The sequence below is a fragment of the Mobula hypostoma genome, chromosome 6 (assembly GCF_963921235.1).
Source record: "Mobula hypostoma chromosome 6, sMobHyp1.1, whole genome shotgun sequence".
Taxonomy (NCBI): domain Eukaryota; kingdom Metazoa; phylum Chordata; class Chondrichthyes; order Myliobatiformes; family Myliobatidae; genus Mobula; species Mobula hypostoma.
Genome location: NC_086102.1, coordinates 97,161,554 through 97,180,463, shown reverse-complemented (window position 1 = coordinate 97,180,463; position 18,910 = coordinate 97,161,554). Strand labels below are relative to the sequence as shown.

Genomic DNA, 18,910 nt, shown 5'->3' with positions numbered 1-18,910 from the left:
TTGTTTGTCCAGGTGTTAAGTTAAAGTTTGTATACGCTTCTGCTATGTTACCTGGTAATTACATATGAATTGCTTCACGCTTTATAATCTACAGCTGAAAAAAATCAAAGATTTTTGGATCAATGGGCTGTCTTCCAGGGAAAGTGGAGCCAGTACAGAAGAGACAGTTTGTACTTGAGCTGGAAGAAGACTAAAATCCTAGTGGAAAGGTTTGCAAGTGCTGCATGGGGGTTTTAAACGAGAGTTGCCATGTGTTGGTAACCAAAGTGCTAGAACAGATAGTGGAGGTGTTGTGGAGACAGATGTTGTTAAGATCTCAGACAAAGTCAGGAATTGGGCATAGTGTGACTAATATCCTGAGCTGCATATATTTCAATGCAAGAAATATCTTAAGAAAGCCAGATGAGCTCAGGGCATGGATCAACACATGCAATTATGACATTGTAGCCATTAGTGAGACTTGGTTGCAGGAGGGCCAGGACTGGCAGTTCAGTATTCTGGGGTTTCATTGTTTTAGATGTAACAGCGTGGAAGGGATTAATGGAGGATAGGTCCTGGTACTAGTCAAGCGAAATGTAACAGCAGACTGGAGAACTCATCTAGTGAGGCATTATGGGTGGAACTGAGGAGTAAGAAAGATATGAGGACGTTAATGGGGCTGTATTATAGATCACCCAGCAGTCCGCGGGATTTAGAGGAACAAATTTGTAGAGAGATCGCGGACTGTTTTAAGAAACATGAGGATGTTATAGTCGGTGATTGTAATTTTTCACATACTGACAGGAACTCCCATACTGTAAAAGGACTAGATGGGATAGAGTTTGTAAGATCGTTCAGGAAGTTTACTAGTCAGTACTTAGAAGTCCCAATGAAAGTGTGCGATGCTTGATCTTATATTAGGGAATGAGACAGGGCAGGTGACGGAAGTTTATGTAGGGGAGCACTTTGCATCTAGTGATCACAATGCCAAAGTAAATATGCAGAAGGATAGGTCTGGCACATGGGTTAAGATTCTAAATTGGAGAAAGGCCAAATTTGATAGTATCAGAAAGGACCTGGCATGTGGATTGGGACAGGCTGTTTATTGGCAAAGGTGTACTTGGTAAGTGGGAGACCTTCAAAAGTGAAACTTTGAGAGTACAAAACTGTATGTGCCTGTCAGAATAAAATGTAAACATAGCAAGTGTAGGGAACTTTGGTTTTCAAGAGATATTGAGGCCCTGGTTAAGAAAACAAAAGGAGATACATTGCAGGTACAGGCAAGTATGAACAAACAAGGTGCTTATGGAGTGTAAGAAATGCAAGAGAACACTTAAAGAAAGCAGGAAGGCGAAAAGAAGGCATGAAGTTGCCTTAGCAGACAAGGAGAATCCTGATGGATTCGGCAGATACGTTGAGCACAAGGACTGCAACAGAGAAAATTTGTCCTCTGGAAGATCAGAATGGTAATGCATGCAAGGAGCCAAAAGAAATGGATATTTTAAATGCATTTTTTGCTTCTGTATCTGACTCCTGAGTAAATACAGAGTCTATAGAAGTAAGGCAAATGCACATTACAGAGGAGGAGGTGTTTGTTGTCTTGAGGCAAACTAGGGTGGATAAATTCCCAGAACCTGACAAGGTGTTCCAATGGGCCGTGCAAGGCAAGTGAAGAAATTGCTGGGGCCCTAACAAAGATATTTAAATCATCCTTAGTGACAGCTGAAGTGCCATGGGATTGGAGGATAGTTAATGTTGTACTGCTGTTTAAGAAAGGCTCTAAAAATAACCAGGAAATTAAAGGCCAGTGAGCGTGACATCAGTAGTGGGAAAGTTATTGGATGATATTTGAAGGAACTGGGGATATATGAGTATTGGGATGGACATGGACTGATTAAGTATAGTCAGCATGGCTTTGTGTGTGGTAGGTTGTACCTAACCAATCTTGTAGAGTTTTTCGAGGAGGTTCCAAGGAAAGTGGATGAAGGCAAGGCAGATGATGTTGTTTTACATAGACCTTAGCAAGGCATTTGACAGTTCCCATATGGGAGGCTGGACAAGAAAGTTCAGTCACTTGGCTTTCAAGATGAGGTAGCAAATTAGGTTAGCCAGTGACCTCGTGGGAGAAACTAGAGAGTGGTAGTAGATAGTTGCCTCTCTGACTGGAGGCCTGTAACTAGTGGGGTGCTGCAGGGATTGGTGTTGGGTCTATTGTTGCTTGTCATCTATATCAACAATCTGGATGATAATGTGGTCAACTGGTTCAGTGAATTTGCAGATGCTTTTATACTTAATTGCCGCCAAACAATTGATACTAGAACGTATAATCATCATAGCGATATTTGATGACACCAAGATTGGGGGTGTAGTGGACAGTGACAAAGACCATCATGGCTTTGTGGGATCATGGCCATCTGAAGAAATGGGCTGTGAAATGGAGATGGAAATTAATGCAGACAAGTGTCACAAAACAAGGGTAGGTCTTACACTGCGAGTGGTAGGGCACTGAGAAGTACAGTTGGAAGGGATCTGGGTATACAGGTTCAAAATTCATAGGAAGTGGCTTCACAGGTTGATCGGATCATAAAGCTTTTGGCATATTGGCCTTCATAAGTCGATTGAGTACAGGAGATGGGACATTATGTTGAAGTTGAATAAGACATTGCTGAGGCCTAATTTGGAGTATTGTGTGCAGTTTTGGTCACTTATCTACCGGAAAGATGTAAATAAGATTGAAAGAGTACAGAAAATTTACAAGGATGTTGCCAGGTCTGGAGGACCTGAGTTACATGGAACGATTGAATAGGTTAGGACTTTATTCCTTGGAACATAGAAGATTGAGAAGAGATTTGACAGAGGTATACAAGATTGAGGAGTATAGATAGGGTAAATACAAGCAGGCATTTTCCACTGAGGTGGGGTGGGACTACAACTGGAGGTCCAGAAGACTAGCAGCAGAATTAGCCCATTTGGCCCATTGAATCATGGCTGATCCTTTTCCCTCCTCCTCAACCCCGTTCTCCAGCCTTCTCCCCGTAACCTTCGATGCCGTGTCGAATCAAGAACCTATCAATCTTTGCCTTAAATACATCCAACGACCTGGACTCCACAGCTGCCTGTGGTAATAAATTTCACAAGTTCACCATCTCTGGCAAAAGAAATCCTTCCTATAGTGAGGCGACCAGAACTGGACACGGTACTCCAAGTGCGGCCTAACCAGAGTTTTATAGAGCTGCATCATTACCTCGCGACTCTTAAACTCTATCCCTCGACTTATGAAAGCTAACACCCCATAAGCTTTCTTAACTACCCTATGTACCTGTGAGGCAACTTTCAGGGATCTGTGGACATGTACCCCCAGATCCCTCTGCTCCTCCACACTACCAAGTATCCTGCCATTTACTTTGTACTCTGCCTTGGAGTTTGTCTTTCCAAAGTGTACCACCTCACACTTCTCCGGGATGAACTCCATCTGCCACTTCTCAGCCCATTTCTGCAACCTATCAATGCCTCTCTGCAATTTTTGACAACCCTCTACACTAGCCATACCACCACCAACCTTTGTGTCGTCTGCAAACTTGCCAACCCACCCTTCTACCCCCACTCCAGGTCGTTAATAAAAATCATGAAAAGTAGAGGTCCCAGAACCGATCCTTGTGGGACACCACTAGTCACAACCCTCCAATCCGAATGTACTACCTCCACCACAACCCTCTGCCTTCTGCAGGCAAGCCAATTCTGAATCCACCTGGCCAAACTTCCCTGGATCCCATGCCTTCTGACTTTCTGAATAAGCCTAACGTGTGGAACATTGTCAAATGCCTTACTAAAATCCATATAGATCACATCCACTGCACTACCCTCATCTATATGCCTGGTCACCTCCTCAAAGAACTCTATCAGGCTTGTTAGACACGATCTGCCCTTCACAAAGCCATGCTGACTGTCCCTGATCAGACCATGATTATCTTAATGCCCATGGATCCTATCTCTAAGAATCTTTTCCAACAGCTTTCCCACCACAGACGTAAGGCTCACTGGTCTATAATTACCTGGACTATCCCTACTACCTTTTTTGAACAAAGGGACAACATTCGCCTCCCTCCAATCCTCCGGTACCATTCCCATAGACAATGAGGCCGTAAAGTTCCCAGCCAGAGGCTCAGCAATCTCTTCCCTCGCCTCGTGGAACAGCCTGGGGCATATTCCAACACCTCCTCTGCCTTAGTATCAACATGCTCTAGAACATCAACCTCACTCATATTGTCAACAATTTCCCTCTCATTGGTGAATACCGAAGAGAAGTATTCATTGAGGACCTCGCTCACTTCCACAGCCTCCAAGCATGTCTTCCCACCTTTATCTCTAATTGGTCCTACCTTCATTCCTGTCATCCTTCTGTTCTTCACATAATTGAAGAATGCCTTGGGGTTTTCCTTTACCCTACTCGCCAAGGCCTTCTCATGCCCCCTTCTTGCTCTTCTCAGCCCCTTCTTAAGCTCCCTTCTTGCTTCCCTATATTCCTCAATAGACCCGTCTGATCCTTGCTTCCTAAACCTCATGTATGCTGCCACCTGACTAGATTTTCCACCTCACTTATCACCCATGGTTCCTTCACCCTACCATTCTTTATCTTCCTCACCGGGACAAATTTATCCCTGACATCCTGCAAGAGATCTCTAAACATCAACCACATGTCCATAGTACATTCCCCTGCAAAAACATCATCCCAATTCACACCTGCAAGTTCTAGCCTTATAGCCTCATAATTTTCCTGTCCTCTCTGATTCTATCCTTTTCCATGATAATGCTCAAGGTCAGGGAGTGGTGGTTACTGTCCCCCAAATGCGCACCCACTGAGAGATCTGTGACCTGACCCGGTTCGTTACCTAATACTAAATCTAATATGGCATTCCCCCTAGTCGGCCTGTCAACATACTGTGACAGGAATCCGTCCTGGACACCCTTAAACTCTGCCCCTTCCAAACCCTTGGAACTAATCAGGTGCCAATCAATATTTGGGAAGTTAAAGATCATGGCTAATGCTTCCACAATCTCTAACACTACCTCTTTTGGATCCCTAGGGTGCAGTTCATCTGGTCTGTGTGACTTAGGTCTTTCAGCTTTTTGAGCATCTTCTCTCTTGTAATTGTAACTGTAGTCACTTCTCTTCCTTCACACACTGCAACATCTGGTACACTGGTAGTGTCTTCTACAGTGAAGACTGATGCAAAAATACTCATTTAGTTCATCTGCCATCTCCTTGTCCACATTATTTCTCTGGCCTCATTTTCTAATAGTCCTATATTGATTCTCATCTCTCTTTTATTTTTTACATCCTTGAAAAACCCTTTACTATCCACTTTGATATTGTTTATTAGCTTGCTTTCATATTTCATCTTTTCCCTTCTAATGATCCTGTTAGTTCCTCTTTGTAGGTTTTTAAAAGCTTCTCAAACGTCTATCTTCTTGCTAATTTTTGCTTTGTTGTATGCCCTCGCTTTTATTTTTACATTAGCTTTGACTTCTTGTCAGCCACGGTTATACTATTTTGCCATTTGAGTATTTGTTCATTTTTGGATTACATCTATCCTGCATCTTCCTTGTTTTTCCCAAAAACTCACACCATTGCTGCTCTGCTTTCATCCCTGCCATCAGCTCTTTCCAGTTTACTTTGGCTAACTCCTCTCTCATACCACTGTAGTTTCCTTCACTACACTTAAATACTATTACGTCAGACTTTAGTCTCTCCCTAGCAAATTTCAAGTCAAACAATCGTATTGTGATCACTTTCTCCTAAGGGCTCTTTTACCTTAAGCTCCCTTGTCACCCCCAGTTCATTACATAACACCCAATCCAGTATAGCTGATTCCCTAGTAGGCTCAATGACAAATTGCTCTAAAAAGCCATCTTGTAGGCATTCATCAAACTCACTCTCTTGAGACCCATTACCAACCTGATTTTCCCAGTTGACCTGCATGTTAAAATCTCCCATGACTATCATAACATTGCCCGTTTGACATGCTTTTTCTATTTCCTATTGTAATCTGTGGTCCACGTCCTAGCTACTGTTTGGAGAGCTGTATATAACTGCCACCAAGGTCCTTTTCCCTTTGTAGTTTCTGAACTCAACCCACAAGGATTCAACATCCTCCGATCCGATATCACATCTTTCTACTGATTTGATGCGGTTCTTTACCAGCAGAGCCATGCCAGCCCCTTTGCTTACCTTCCTATCCTTCAGAAACAATGTGTAACCTTGGACATACATTCAGCTCCCAACTACAGCCATCCTTCAGCCACGATTCAGCATACCTGACTATCTGTAGTAGTGCAACAAGATCATCCACCTTATTTCTTATACTCCGTGCATTGAGATATTACACTTTGAGTACTGTTTTTGCTAACCTTTTTGATTCCGCTTCCCTAATGCAGTGATACTCACCCTGCTTGCTGCAATTTTGTCCTATTATCTGTCTACCCTTCCTGACAGTCTGACTGCACACTATCTTTGCTTTTTACTATCCGCCCTATCCTGAGTCCTGGTTCTCACCCCCTGGCCAAATTAGTTTAAACCCTCCTCAACAGTTCCAAAAAACCTGCCCACAAGAATATTGGTCCCCCTTGGGTTCAGGTGCAACAGAGAGAAAAAAAGGGAACCTTAATAGAAACAGGTCTTGGGTTAAGAGTGATAGGTGAAAAGTTTAAGTGAAACATGAGGGGAAGCTTCTTCACTCAGAGGGTGGTGAGAGTGTGGAACAAGCTGCCTGTTCAAGTGATGATATAAGTCTGGAGGGCTGTGGTCCTGGTGCAAGTTGATGGGCGTAGGCAGTTTAAATGGCTCAGTACAGACCAAAAGGCTTGTTTCTGTGCTGTACTTTTCTGTGAATCTGAGTGAAATCGTTTCATTTTCACTTCTGACTGTTTCTGGCATCTCGAGGCCTGAATGTTTGAAACCACAGTGAGCAAAACAGTACTGAGTTGTCTTACAGCTTATTTCTTGCAAACTATCAGTGAGAAAAATCACTGCATTTTGAACACAAACATGTCTAACTGCGCTATGTAGTGTCTAATGGTCACACAAGTGTACGTGACTGACAGATTCGTACAGGAACTATCTGTTGATCCAGTTAAATGGCATAGTGTCCCAAATAAACAAAGGAAATTCCAGCCATTTTCTTGATTAGTTTTTGTCCTTTAAGAGTTGCCCCAAATAAACATTTGCTCTGATTAACCAATGGCCCAGTTAACCGGAATCCACTGTACAGCCAAGCGAAGATGATTTTAAATGCAAAACCTTTATTAACAGTGAATGATCAGTCTACACAGCATGCATAATGAAAACAAACAAGAAAATCAGCAGATGCTGAAAATCCTCCAGCATTTTGTGTGTGTTGCATAATGAAAAGGCACTCTTTCTACGGGGATTGAAATCTGCAATCATTAAAATAGAGAAATTTTGCTTTGATTTTACCATTTAAGGGTACTTCTATATCTTCAAAAATTAGGAATTGGTGGTTGCGAAGTTTTGAAATCTGTGATAGTATTTCCTGCTGAAATTTCAGGTGGTGAGTAGAAAATAGAGAAGAAATTGAGGAACAGTAGAAATAGATGTTCGGGATTTGCTTCAAGCCAAATTGAAGTTTGCCTGGACCACTACCTGCAGAAGGGCTCATTTTCTATAACATATGACTCGAGTGGAGACTTCACCATTGAACAAAAGCCCTGTTCCATTGATAACCCAGTACACTAATAAACATATTAGGACTCATGGGCTGAAATACGTTTATTTCAATGCAAGTAGTAGTATGGGTAATAGATTTAAATTAGAATCAGTACGTAGAAGTACAATGTTGTTGCTATTACAGAGATCTGGATGTGTGAGGGACAAGTACGGTTGCTCAGCGTTCCTGAGTTTCACTGTTTTAGACGTGATAGAGGGGGAGTTAAAAGAAATGGAGGGGTTATGCTACTGGTAAGGGAGAATTTCACAGTAGTACTCAGGGAGGAGATACTGAAGGGGGGAGCCGTTGCGACTGGGTCTCTGGCACTGAGTCTGCCATTGTGACTCAGAAGAGGAGAGGTGAAGCAGAATTCAGTAGTAATAGGAGATTCAGGGAGGTAGGTAGAAAGCTGAAAAGCGGGGCCAGCAATCTCTGGATTGTTGCCTGTGCCACATGCCCATGAGGATAAGAATAGGAGCATCAGGCAGATAAATGCATGGCTGAGAACTGGTGTAGGGGCAGCAATTCAAATTTCTGGTACATTGAGATCTTTTCTGGAGAAGATGCAACCTGTACAAAAGGGCCGGATTACATCTGAACCCGAGGAGGATCAATAACCTTGCAGGCAGGTTTGTTAGAGCTGTTCAGGAGGGTTTAAACGAATTTGGCAGGGGGATAGGAACCGGAGTGAAAGGACTGAGGATAGAGCAGTCATTTACAAACAGAGGCAGTGTGTAGTGAGACTGTCAAGGACAGGCAGATGAATAGAGCAAGATTGTAGTCAGTGGGATGAGTTGTAATGTAAAAGGGGGACAAAACTGAAAGGGTGATGAATACATTACTGAAGGTGTTATATTTGAATGCACGCAGTATACTAAATAAGGTAAATGAACTTGTAGCACAATTAGAGATTGCTAGGTATGATGTGGACAACATTGAGTTTTTGCTGATGGAAGATTATAGCTGAGAGTTTAACATCCAAGGATATACATTGTATCAAAAGGACAGGCAGGTAGGCAGAGGGTTTGGGGGGGCTCTGTTGGTAAAAACTGGAATCAAATCCTTAGAAAGAGGTGACATAGGATTAGAAGGTGTAGAATCCTTGTGAGTAATGTTAAGAAGCTGTAAAGGTAAAAAGACCCTGATGGGAGTTATATACAGGCCTCTGAACAGTAGTAGCGATGTGGACTACAGGAGATAGAAAAAGGTATGTGACAAGGACAACGTCATGGGGATTTTAATATGCAGGTAGATTTGGAAAATCAGGTTGGTGCAGAATCCCAAAAGGGGAAATTTGTAGAATTCCTACAAGATGGCTTTTTAAAGCAGCTTGTGGTTGAGCCCATGAGGGGTACAGCAATTCTGGATTGGGTGTTGTGCAATGAGCTGGACTTGATTAGAGAATTAAGGTAAAGGAACTCTTAGAGGCCAGTGATCACAACTTGATAGCATTCAGCCTGCAGTTTGAGAGGAAGAAGCTAAAGTCAGATCTATCAGTATTACATTGGAGTAAAGGGAATTACAAAGGCATGGAAGCTGGCCAAAGGTGATTGGAAGGGAATATTAGCAGAGATGATGGCAGAGCAGCAATGGCTGGAATTTCTGGGACCAATTTGGAAGGCGCAGAGTAAATACACCCTAAATAGAAGTAGTATTCTAAACGCAGGATGACGTAATCGTGGCTGACAAGAGAAGTCAAAGCCAACGTAAAAGCCAGAGGGCAGATAATAGCAAAACTTAGTGGGAAGTTAGAGAAATGGGAAGCTTTTAAAAACCAACAGAAGGTAACTAAAATAGCCATTAAGGAGGAAGAGATCAAATACAAAGGTAAGCTAGCCAACAATAATAAAGAATATACCAGAAGTTTCTTCAGATATATAAAGTGTAAAAGAGAAGCGAAAGTAGATAATGGACTGCTGGAAAATGATGCTGGAGAGGTAGTAATGAAGGACAACAAAATGGTAGATGAACTGAATAAGTATTTTGCATCAATCTTTACTGTGAAAGACACTAGCAGCATGCTGGAAGTTGGAGAGTATTCAGGGGGCAGAAATGAGTGAAGTTGTCATTACCAGGGAGAAGGTGCTTGGGAAGCTGAAAGATATGAATGTAGATAATCGCCTGGACCAGATGTACTACACTCCAGGGTTCTGAAAGAGGTGGCTGAAGAGATTGTGGAGGCATGTGAAATGATCTTGCAAAAATCAATAAATTTTGGCATGGTTCTAGAGCATTGAAAACCTGCAAATGTCACTCCACTCTTCAAGTAAGGAGGGAGGCAGAAGAAAGGAAATTATAGGCCAGTTAGTTTGACCTCAGTGTTTGAGAAGCTGTTGGAGTCGTTTGTTAAGGATGTGGTTTTGGAGGACTTTGAGGCACATGATAAAATAGGTGGAAATCAGCATGGTTTCCTTAAAGGAAAACCTTGTCTGAAAAATCCAAATTTCTCTTATATAGTGAAATAACAAATAGGATAGACAAAGGAGAATTGGTGGATGTTGCGTACTTAGATTTTCAGAGAGCCTTTGACAGGGTGCTGTACATGAGGCGGCTTAACATGTTAAGAGCCATTGATATCACAGGAATGACACTAGCATGGATAGAGCCTTACACGAGGAATTCTGCAGATGCTGGAAATTCAAGTCCTGATGAAGGGTCTCGGCCCGAAACGTCTACTGTACCTCTTCCTATAGATGCTGCCTGGCCTGCTGCGTTCACCAGCAACTTTGATGGATAGAGCCTTGGCTGATTGGCTGGAGACAAAGACTAAAGGTAGCCACTTTTGGTTGGCTGCCGGTGACTACCAGTGTTCCACAGAGGTTGTTTTTGGGATTGCTTTTTATGTTATATGTCAGTGATTTGAATGAAGAAGTGATGGATTTGTGGTCAATTTGTGGAAGATACAATGATAGGTGGAGGGACAGGTAGTGTTGTGGAAGCAGGGAGGCTGCAATTTATCTAGACAGATTAGGAGTATGGGCAAAGAAGTGGCAGATGCAAATGCAATACTGTGCCAGGATGGTCATGCAGTTTGGGAGAAGTAAAAGTGTAGACAATTTTCTAAATGGAGAAAAAATTCAAAAATCCGAGATGCCAAAGGACTTGGGAGTCCTCATGCAGGATTCCCTAAAGGTTAATTTGTAGGTTGAGTTGGTGGTCTGGAAGGCAAATGCAGTGTTAGAAATAAGAGAAAATCTGCAGATGCTGGAAATACAAATACATACACAAAGTGCTGGAGGCACTCAGCAGGCCAGGCAGCATCCTGCTGAAGAGTCTCAGCCCGAAACGTCGATTGTATTCTTTTCCATAGATGCTGCCTGGCCTGCTGAGGCCCTCCAGCATTTTGTGTGTAAATGCAATGTTAGCATTCATTTCAGGAGACTACAAAATAAAAGCAAGGATGTCATGTTGAGGTACTGGTATGGCCTCATTTGGAGTATTGTGAGTTGTTTTTGGGCCCCTTATCTAAGAAAGGATGTTCTGACATTGAAGCGGGTTCAGAAAAGGTTCACGAGAATGATTCCAGGATTGATAGGATTACTATACGAGGAATAGTATTGATGACTCTGGGTCTATTCTCGAATTCAGAAGAATGAGGGAATCTCATTGAAACCTATGAAATATTGAAAAGCCACAAACACGAGAAAATCTGTAGCTACTGCAAATCCAAGGCAACACAGACAAAATGCTGGAGGAACTCAGCACGCCAGGCAAATCTATGGAAAAGAGTAAATATTTGACGTTTTGGGCCGAGACTCTTCTTCAAGGCTGCAGTCTTGAAACATCAGCTGTTTATTCTTTAGCCACAGTGGTCCATCTGTGGAATTCGTTGCCAAAGGCCAAGTCATTGGGTCGTCTTAAGACAAAGATTGATATGTTCTTCTTGATAAGTCAGGGTATGAAGGCTTATGGGGAGAAGGTAGGAGATTGGGTCTGAGAGGAAAGTGGATCATCCATGATGAAATGGTGGAGCACACTCTGGGCCAAATGGTCTAATTCTGCTCTTAAACCTTATGGTCTTGAAGAAATCTCTGCCCAGTTACCATTAGTACATCACCTGCAGCATCTGATGATCCTTCACACTTGACCACTGCTACACTACCATCACAAATACCTATTGTTGCATCCCTAGACTACATTTCAGGAAATCCGATCATCTGGCTGTCCTCTGCCTACCTGCATACAGAGGCTGAAGAGCAAAGCATCAGAGGTTAGAACAACAAAGAAGTGGTCATGGGATACAAAGGAGTGGCTGTGGGATTGTTTCGAGCTATTACCTCCCTTACAGACCCCAGTCAGTGTGGATTGGCAACAACATCTCTACAGTCACCAACAGCACACACGCACCACAAGGTTGTGTGCTTATCTCACTGTCCTACCCACTTTTCACTTGTGACTGTGAGGCTAAGTGCAGCTCCAATGCCATATTTAATTTTGCTGACACTGTTTTTGGCCAAGGTAGAAATAGGCATATAGGAGGGAGACTGGAAATTGAATAGTGCCATAATAACCTCTCACTCAACACCAGCAAAACCGAAGAGCTGATTCTTGACTACAGGAGAAAGAAACCGGAGGTCCATGAGCCAGTGTTCATGAGGGGGCTAGAGATGGAGAGGGACAGTAGCTTTAAATTCCTTGGCATTATCATATCAGAGGATGTTGTCTGGGACCAGCACGTAAGTGCCATCACAAAGAAGATATGACAGCGTCGTGGCTTTCATAGATGTTTGCACAATTCAGCATGCCATCTAAAACGTTTAACTTCTATACATGCACAGTGGAGAGTATCCTGACTGGTGTATCACAACCTGGTATGGAAACACCGAAGCTGAATAGCTTACAATGGGATATTGATAGGATGCCAAGCTGGCCTGAGAAGTATGTGAAATGATTGACTTTGAACAGTTGAATGTGAAGATAGACTACAAGGTTAATGGCAGGATTCTTAGCATGTGGAAGAACAGAGAGATCTTGGGGTCCACATCCATAGATTCCTCAAAGTTGGAACGCAAGTTGATAGGGTGGTCAAGGCTTGCATTTGTCAGGGGACTGAGTACAAGAGCAATGAGGTAATGTTGCAGCTCTGTACACGTTTGGTTAGACCACACTTGAGGCACTGAAATCAAGAGATTATTTTAGAAAGAATACACACTTCTATCTCTCCCGTTAATGACTTGAAATGCTTTATAAACAATGAAGAATTTTACATATTCATTGCCTCACCCCAACACCTGACAGCCACTTTGCAGGGTTTTTGTCTCATAGAAACATAGAAAATAGGTGCAGGAGTAGGCCATTTGGCCCTTTGAGCCTGCACCGCCATTCAGTATGATCATGGCTGATCATCCAACTCAGAACCTTCCCTCCATACCCCCTGATCCCTTCAGCCACAAGGGCCATATCTAACTCCCTCTTAAATATAGCCAATGAACTGGCCTCAACTGTTTCCCGTGGCAGAGAATTCCACAGATTCACCACTCTCTGCGTGAAGAAGTTTTTCCTAATCTCGGTCCTAAAAGGCTTCCCCTTTATCCTCAAACAGTGACCCCTCGTTCTGGACTTCCCCAACATCGGGAACAATCTTCCTGCATCTAGCCTGTCCAATCCCTTTAGGATTTTATACGTTTCAATAAGATCCCCCCTCAATCTTCTAAATTCCAACGAATATAAGCCTAGTCAATCCAGTCTTTCATCATGTGAAAGTCCTGCCATCCCAGGAATCAATCTGGTGAACCTTCTTTATACTCCCTCTATGGCAAGGATGTTTTTCCTCAGATTAGGGGACCAAAACTGCACGCAATACTCCAGGTGTGGTCTCACCAAGGCCTTGTACAACGGCAGTAGTACCTCCCTGCTCCTCTACTCGAATACTCTTACTATGAATGCCAGCATACCATTCGCCTTTTTCACTGCCTGCTGTACCTGCATGCCCACTTTCAATGACTGGTGTATAATGACACCCAGGTCTCGTTGCACCTCCCCTTTTCCTAATCGACCACCATTCGAATAATAATCTGTTTTCCTGTTTTTGCCAGCAAAGTAGATAACCTCACATTTATCCACATTAAATTGCATCTGCCATGAATTTGCCCACTCACCTAACCTATCCAAGTCACCCTGCATCCTCTTAGCATCCTCCTCACAGCTAGCACTGCCGCCCAGCTTCGTGTCATCCGCAAACTTGGAGATGCTGCATTTAATTCCCTCGTCTAAGTCATGAATATATATTGTAAACAACTGGGGTCCTGGCACTGAACCTTGTGGTACCCCACTAGTCACTGCCTGCCATTCTGAAAAGGTCCCGTTTATTCCCACTCTTTGCTTCCTGTCTGCCAACCAATTCTCTATCCACGTCAATACCTTACCCTCAATACTGTGTGCTTTAAGTTTGCACACTAATCTCCTGTGTGGGACCTTGTCAAAAGCTTTTTGAAAATCCAAATATACCACATCCACTGGTTCTCCCCGATCCACTCTACTAGTTACATCCTCAAAAAATTCTATGAGATTCGTCAGACATGATTTTCCTTTCACAAATCCATGCTGACTTTGTCCGATGATTTCACTGCTTTCCAAATGTGCTGTTATCACATCTTTGATAACTGACTCTAGCATTTTCCCCACCACCAATGTTTCGCTAGCCGGTCTATAATTCCCCGGTTTCTCTCTCCCTCCTTTTTTAAAAAGCTGGGTTACATTAGCCACCCTCCAATCCTCAGGAACTAGTCCAGAATCTAAAGAGTTTTGAAAAATTATTACTAATGCATCCACTATTTCTTGGGCTACTTCCTTAAGCACTCTGGGATGCAGACCATCTGGCCCTGGGGATTTATCTGCCTTCAATCCCTTCAATTTACCTAACACCACTTCCCTAGTAACATGTATTTCCCTCAGTTCCTCCAACTCACTGGACCCTCTGTCCCCTACTATTTCCAGAAGATTATTAATGTCCTCCTCAGTGAAGACAGAACCAAAGTAGTTATTCAGTTGGTCTGCCATGTCCTTGCTCCTCATAATCAATTCACCTGTTTCTCTCTGTGGGGGACCTACATTTGTCCTAACGAATCTTTTTCTTTTCACATATCTATAAAAGCTTTTACAGTTTTTTTTTATGTTTCCTGCCAGTTTTCTCTCATAATTTTTTTCCTTTCCTAATTAAGCCCTTTGTCCTCCTCTGCTGGACTCTGAATTTCTCCCAGTCCTCAGGTGAGCCACGTTTTCTGGCTAATTTGTATGCTTCTTCTTTGGAATTGATACTATCTCTAATTTCCCTTGTCAGCCATGGGTGCACAACCTTCCCTGATTTATTCCTTTGCCAAACTGGGATGAACAGTTGTTGTAGTTCATCCATGCGATCTTTAAATGCTTGCCATTGCATATCCACCGTCAACCCTTTAAGTGTCATTTGCCAGTCTATCGTAGCTAATTCATGTCTCATACCTTCAATGTTACCCTTCTTTAAGTTCTGAACCTTTGTTTCTGAATTAACTATGTCACTCTCCATCTTAATGAAGAATTCCACCATATTATGGTCACTCTTACCCAAGGGGCCTCTCACGACAAGATTGCTTCCTCATTGCTCAATACCCAGTCTAGAATAGCCCGCTCTCTAGTTGGTTCCACGACCTGTTGGTTCAAAAAACCATCCAGCATACATTCCAAGAAATCCTCTTCCTCAGCACCCTTACCAATTTGGTTCACCCAATCTATATGTAGATTGAAGTCACCCATTATAACTGCTGTTCCTTTATTGCACGCATTTCTAATTTCCTGTTTAATACCATCCCCAACCTCACTACTACTGTTAGGTGGCCTGTACACAACTCCCACCAGCGTTTTCTGCCCCTTAGTGTTATGCAGCTCTACCCATATTGATTCCACATCCTCCCGGCTAATGTCCTTCCTTTCTATTGCGTTAATCTCCTCTCTAACCAGCAATGCCACTCCACCTCCTTTTCTTTCATGTCTATTCCTCCTGAATTGAATATCCCTGAATGTTGAGCGCCCATCCATGGTCACCCTGGAGCCGTGTCTCTGTGATCCCAACTATATCATATTCATTAATAACAACCCCATCTCCATTAGTTCAAAGAGTCTCCCATTAGTTCAAAGAGAAATGTTGGTCTTGGCATGAAGAGACATCTTGCTCATTCCTGGACTAATTGGTGTCTTTATGCCTATTTTATTTAACGTCTCTTCCAACAAGACAGAAGGGTATTTCAGCATCTGGATAGCTATGTTAAATGGAGAAACAAGAGTGCATATCCTGGGATTTGGAGATGTAAAACAAGCTGCAGGAAGAACTCAGGAGGTCAGGTGGTATTTGTGGAGGGAAATGGACAGTTGATTTTTCAGGTTGAAGTTCTTCATTTGGATTTTCCCCTCCACAAGAGTTCCATCAGCAGTTAGTTTGCTCAGGGTACATTAAATAATGCAGTATGATCATTTTTGTGAGGCTTTTGTCTGAGAGATTGTATAAAGTAGCTATGACATGGTTCAGAATTGTTTAGATGAGGGGATGATGGCATGGGGATGGAAAAGGCTTGGAGGCTGTGGGGAAGGTTGGGGAAGGGGCAATGTTTGAAGTTTGGAGATGGGGTTGTATCTATTTTCATATTTGGTGGGGATGTGCCATTCACATTACCCTAGATTCATTGTTGTATGTGGCAAGAGGTCCTGACTGAGTACATTTTTGAAGGATTCCTGTATGTATCCTAGCACTAGCCTTGAGTTTGTCATCTTTACATTTTGTGGAAGCAAGGTTTGAATATTTGAGGGCCTGTATCTGCATGAGGAGCTCGTTATCATGGACTACTTATATGTGAGTGGGTACCTTCACATGCCTAATGCAACATCACACATTTGAATAATCCTGTATTTCGTATGAAATTTCATCATGTGTCATTACAGATTTCTAAGCCAAAATAAACTATTTGCTTGGTTGTTTTTCTGAACTAGTCAGCTTTCAGCTCTTATTGAATAATTTCCATGTGCATAATAAAATGAAATATTCACTGTGTGAACTACAAACTTAGGTGAGATGTTGGCCTTAGTAGCCTGAGGTACTTGTATCTTGCTGTTTAGATTTCTGTAGAAGTTTTACAACTTTAGTAAATTTCCCTTTTTGAAATGTAATCTTTTTAGCTTGCAAAGAAAATGGGATTTCCTCCTGATGTTATAGAAGATGCAGCAGAGACTATGATCAAATTATATGAGATATTTGGTAAATATGATGCCAGCATGGTAGAGATAAATCCTATGGTGGAGGATGCCTCTGGAATTGGTAATGTACTCTGGTTGCTTCTATTTTAACTTAATAATGCTTGCCTTTAGGATTTCATGCAAAAAGGTCTTTGCTCTTAAATTTCAGCATTTTCAAGTTAAAAGTTGAAAATACCTCATTAGTGCTTTGGTGAGGATAAATGGGGTTTGGAAAAAGTTGTAGGGAACTGAGAAAGCTGATCTTTGGTAGCTTGATCAAAGATCAGCTACCAAAGATCATGACATGCTTGATTTTACCATAAAACCAGGGTGAGCCAAAAGGGTCAGACCTGTTACGCTCACAGATCTCGATTTTGCAGATGACATAGTCCTGCTCTCTGACCAGATGGAGGAAGCACAGCAGCTACTGACAGAAGTGGAAATTGAGTGCAATAAAGTTGGACTTCACCTAAACGCTAAAAAGACAGAGTACATGGTGTTTAACTGCGACGAAGGTACTCTCAAGACTGTAGAGAATGATACCATTAAGAAAGTCTTTGACTACAAGTACCTTGGGTCAAGAATGATGAGTTCGGAGAAGGACATAAAGATACAGAAGGCGCTGGCGTGGAGGGCTATGAATGACATGAAGGAAATCTGGAAGTTGAACCTGACCAGAGGGCTTAAAAAGAGGATTTTCATAGCAGTCATAGAGTCCATTCTCACGTACGGATGCAAGACGTGGACATTCACCAAGACGATGCGAAAGTCTCTAGATGGTGTGCTATACACGAATGCTCCAGATGGCTCTTGACGTGAGTTGGCAACAGCACATGACGAACGTCGAGCACTATAACAACCTACCGATGCTCACCACTAAAATCGAGGCGAGAAGACTGCAACTAGCGGGTCACTGTCTATGCCACTGCGAGCTACCTACCAGCCTAGTCATCATATGGGAGCCCAAGCACGGGAGGATGAACCCTGGGCGCCCTCCCAAGACTATGGTCAACATGCTCCTAGAAGACAGCGGCGTGGCTAATGTAGATGAACTGAACACACTGATGAGGGAGAGGGAGAAGTGGAGAGTCCGTCATTGTGCCGGACACTGGCCCCCTCGACCTGAGTCGACGTAGTAGCAGAGAAAGCTGAAATTTCATACTTCGATTTTCTGGGGTTTTCAAATGCAAAATAGTGCCTTGGCACATTTGTAAGCAATTATGAATCTTAGAAGAATTGATATCATAACATTTCCTGAACTTTATCCTTACTTACATCAGGAATGCAGTTCCTTATTGCCTTCTGCTAGTAATTCCAGCATTTATGCATTTTGATCTACGTTAAGTAAGTACTGTTGAACTTGTGCAGGAACAGTGTTACTGACTGTCCCTTGAAGTCCTATTATGCGATTTACAACACAACCAAATGGTATGGGTTCCTTAAACACACAATGTTATGCAGGTTGGGTATTATACCTAATACAAACTAAATCAATATATTGCTGATATTTGCATATCACTTCAACTTTCAAAACATTTAAACTATTGCAATTTCAATCAGTATCTTTGTTATGTGCATGTAGTTTGGGTATAGCATGTTTCTGTATTGCAAGTGCTATGAGCGACTGATGTATTAGGGAACAGTACTTGCATTACACAGGTCTTATTATATCGTAAAGGTTCAAAGGTCCAATTTAATGTCAAAGAAATGTATACAATATACATCCTGAAATGCTTTTTCTTCGCAAGCATCCACGAAAACAAAGGTGCCCCAAAGAATGAACGACAGTTAAACTTGAGAACCCCAAAGTCTCCCCCAGCTTCCCCCTCCTGTGCTTAAGTGGCAGCGAGCGACAATCCCCCCTCACCCCACCGGCAAAAGAAAAGCAAGCATCAACACCGCCACCGAGCACTCAAGCATCAGCAAAGCAATAGCAAAGACATAGACTTACAGGTACCCCAAAGACTTCGCGTTTCATCCGGCATTCGACATACCACAGGTTCTTT

At 42.6% G+C, this 18,910-nt stretch overlaps 1 protein-coding gene across 6 annotated transcripts in view; it reads left to right on the top strand.

Annotated features, from left to right (window-relative positions):
• LOC134348228 (succinate--CoA ligase [ADP-forming] subunit beta, mitochondrial-like) overlaps positions 1 to 18,910 on the top strand; it is a 191,129-nt gene that overhangs the window by 74,053 nt on the left and 98,166 nt on the right. For 5 of the 6 annotated variants that reach the window (XR_010018378.1, XM_063051292.1, XM_063051291.1 and 2 more), the window contains one exon: positions 16,848 to 16,986. Coding sequence is in view for 5 of the 6 variants with exons in the window: in XM_063051292.1 (XP_062907362.1) it covers positions 16,848 to 16,986 (139 nt within the window). In the remaining variant the exon portion in view is untranslated. The remainder of the gene's footprint in view (positions 1 to 16,847; positions 16,987 to 18,910) is intronic. The other variant, XM_063051290.1, reaches the window with a different exon arrangement.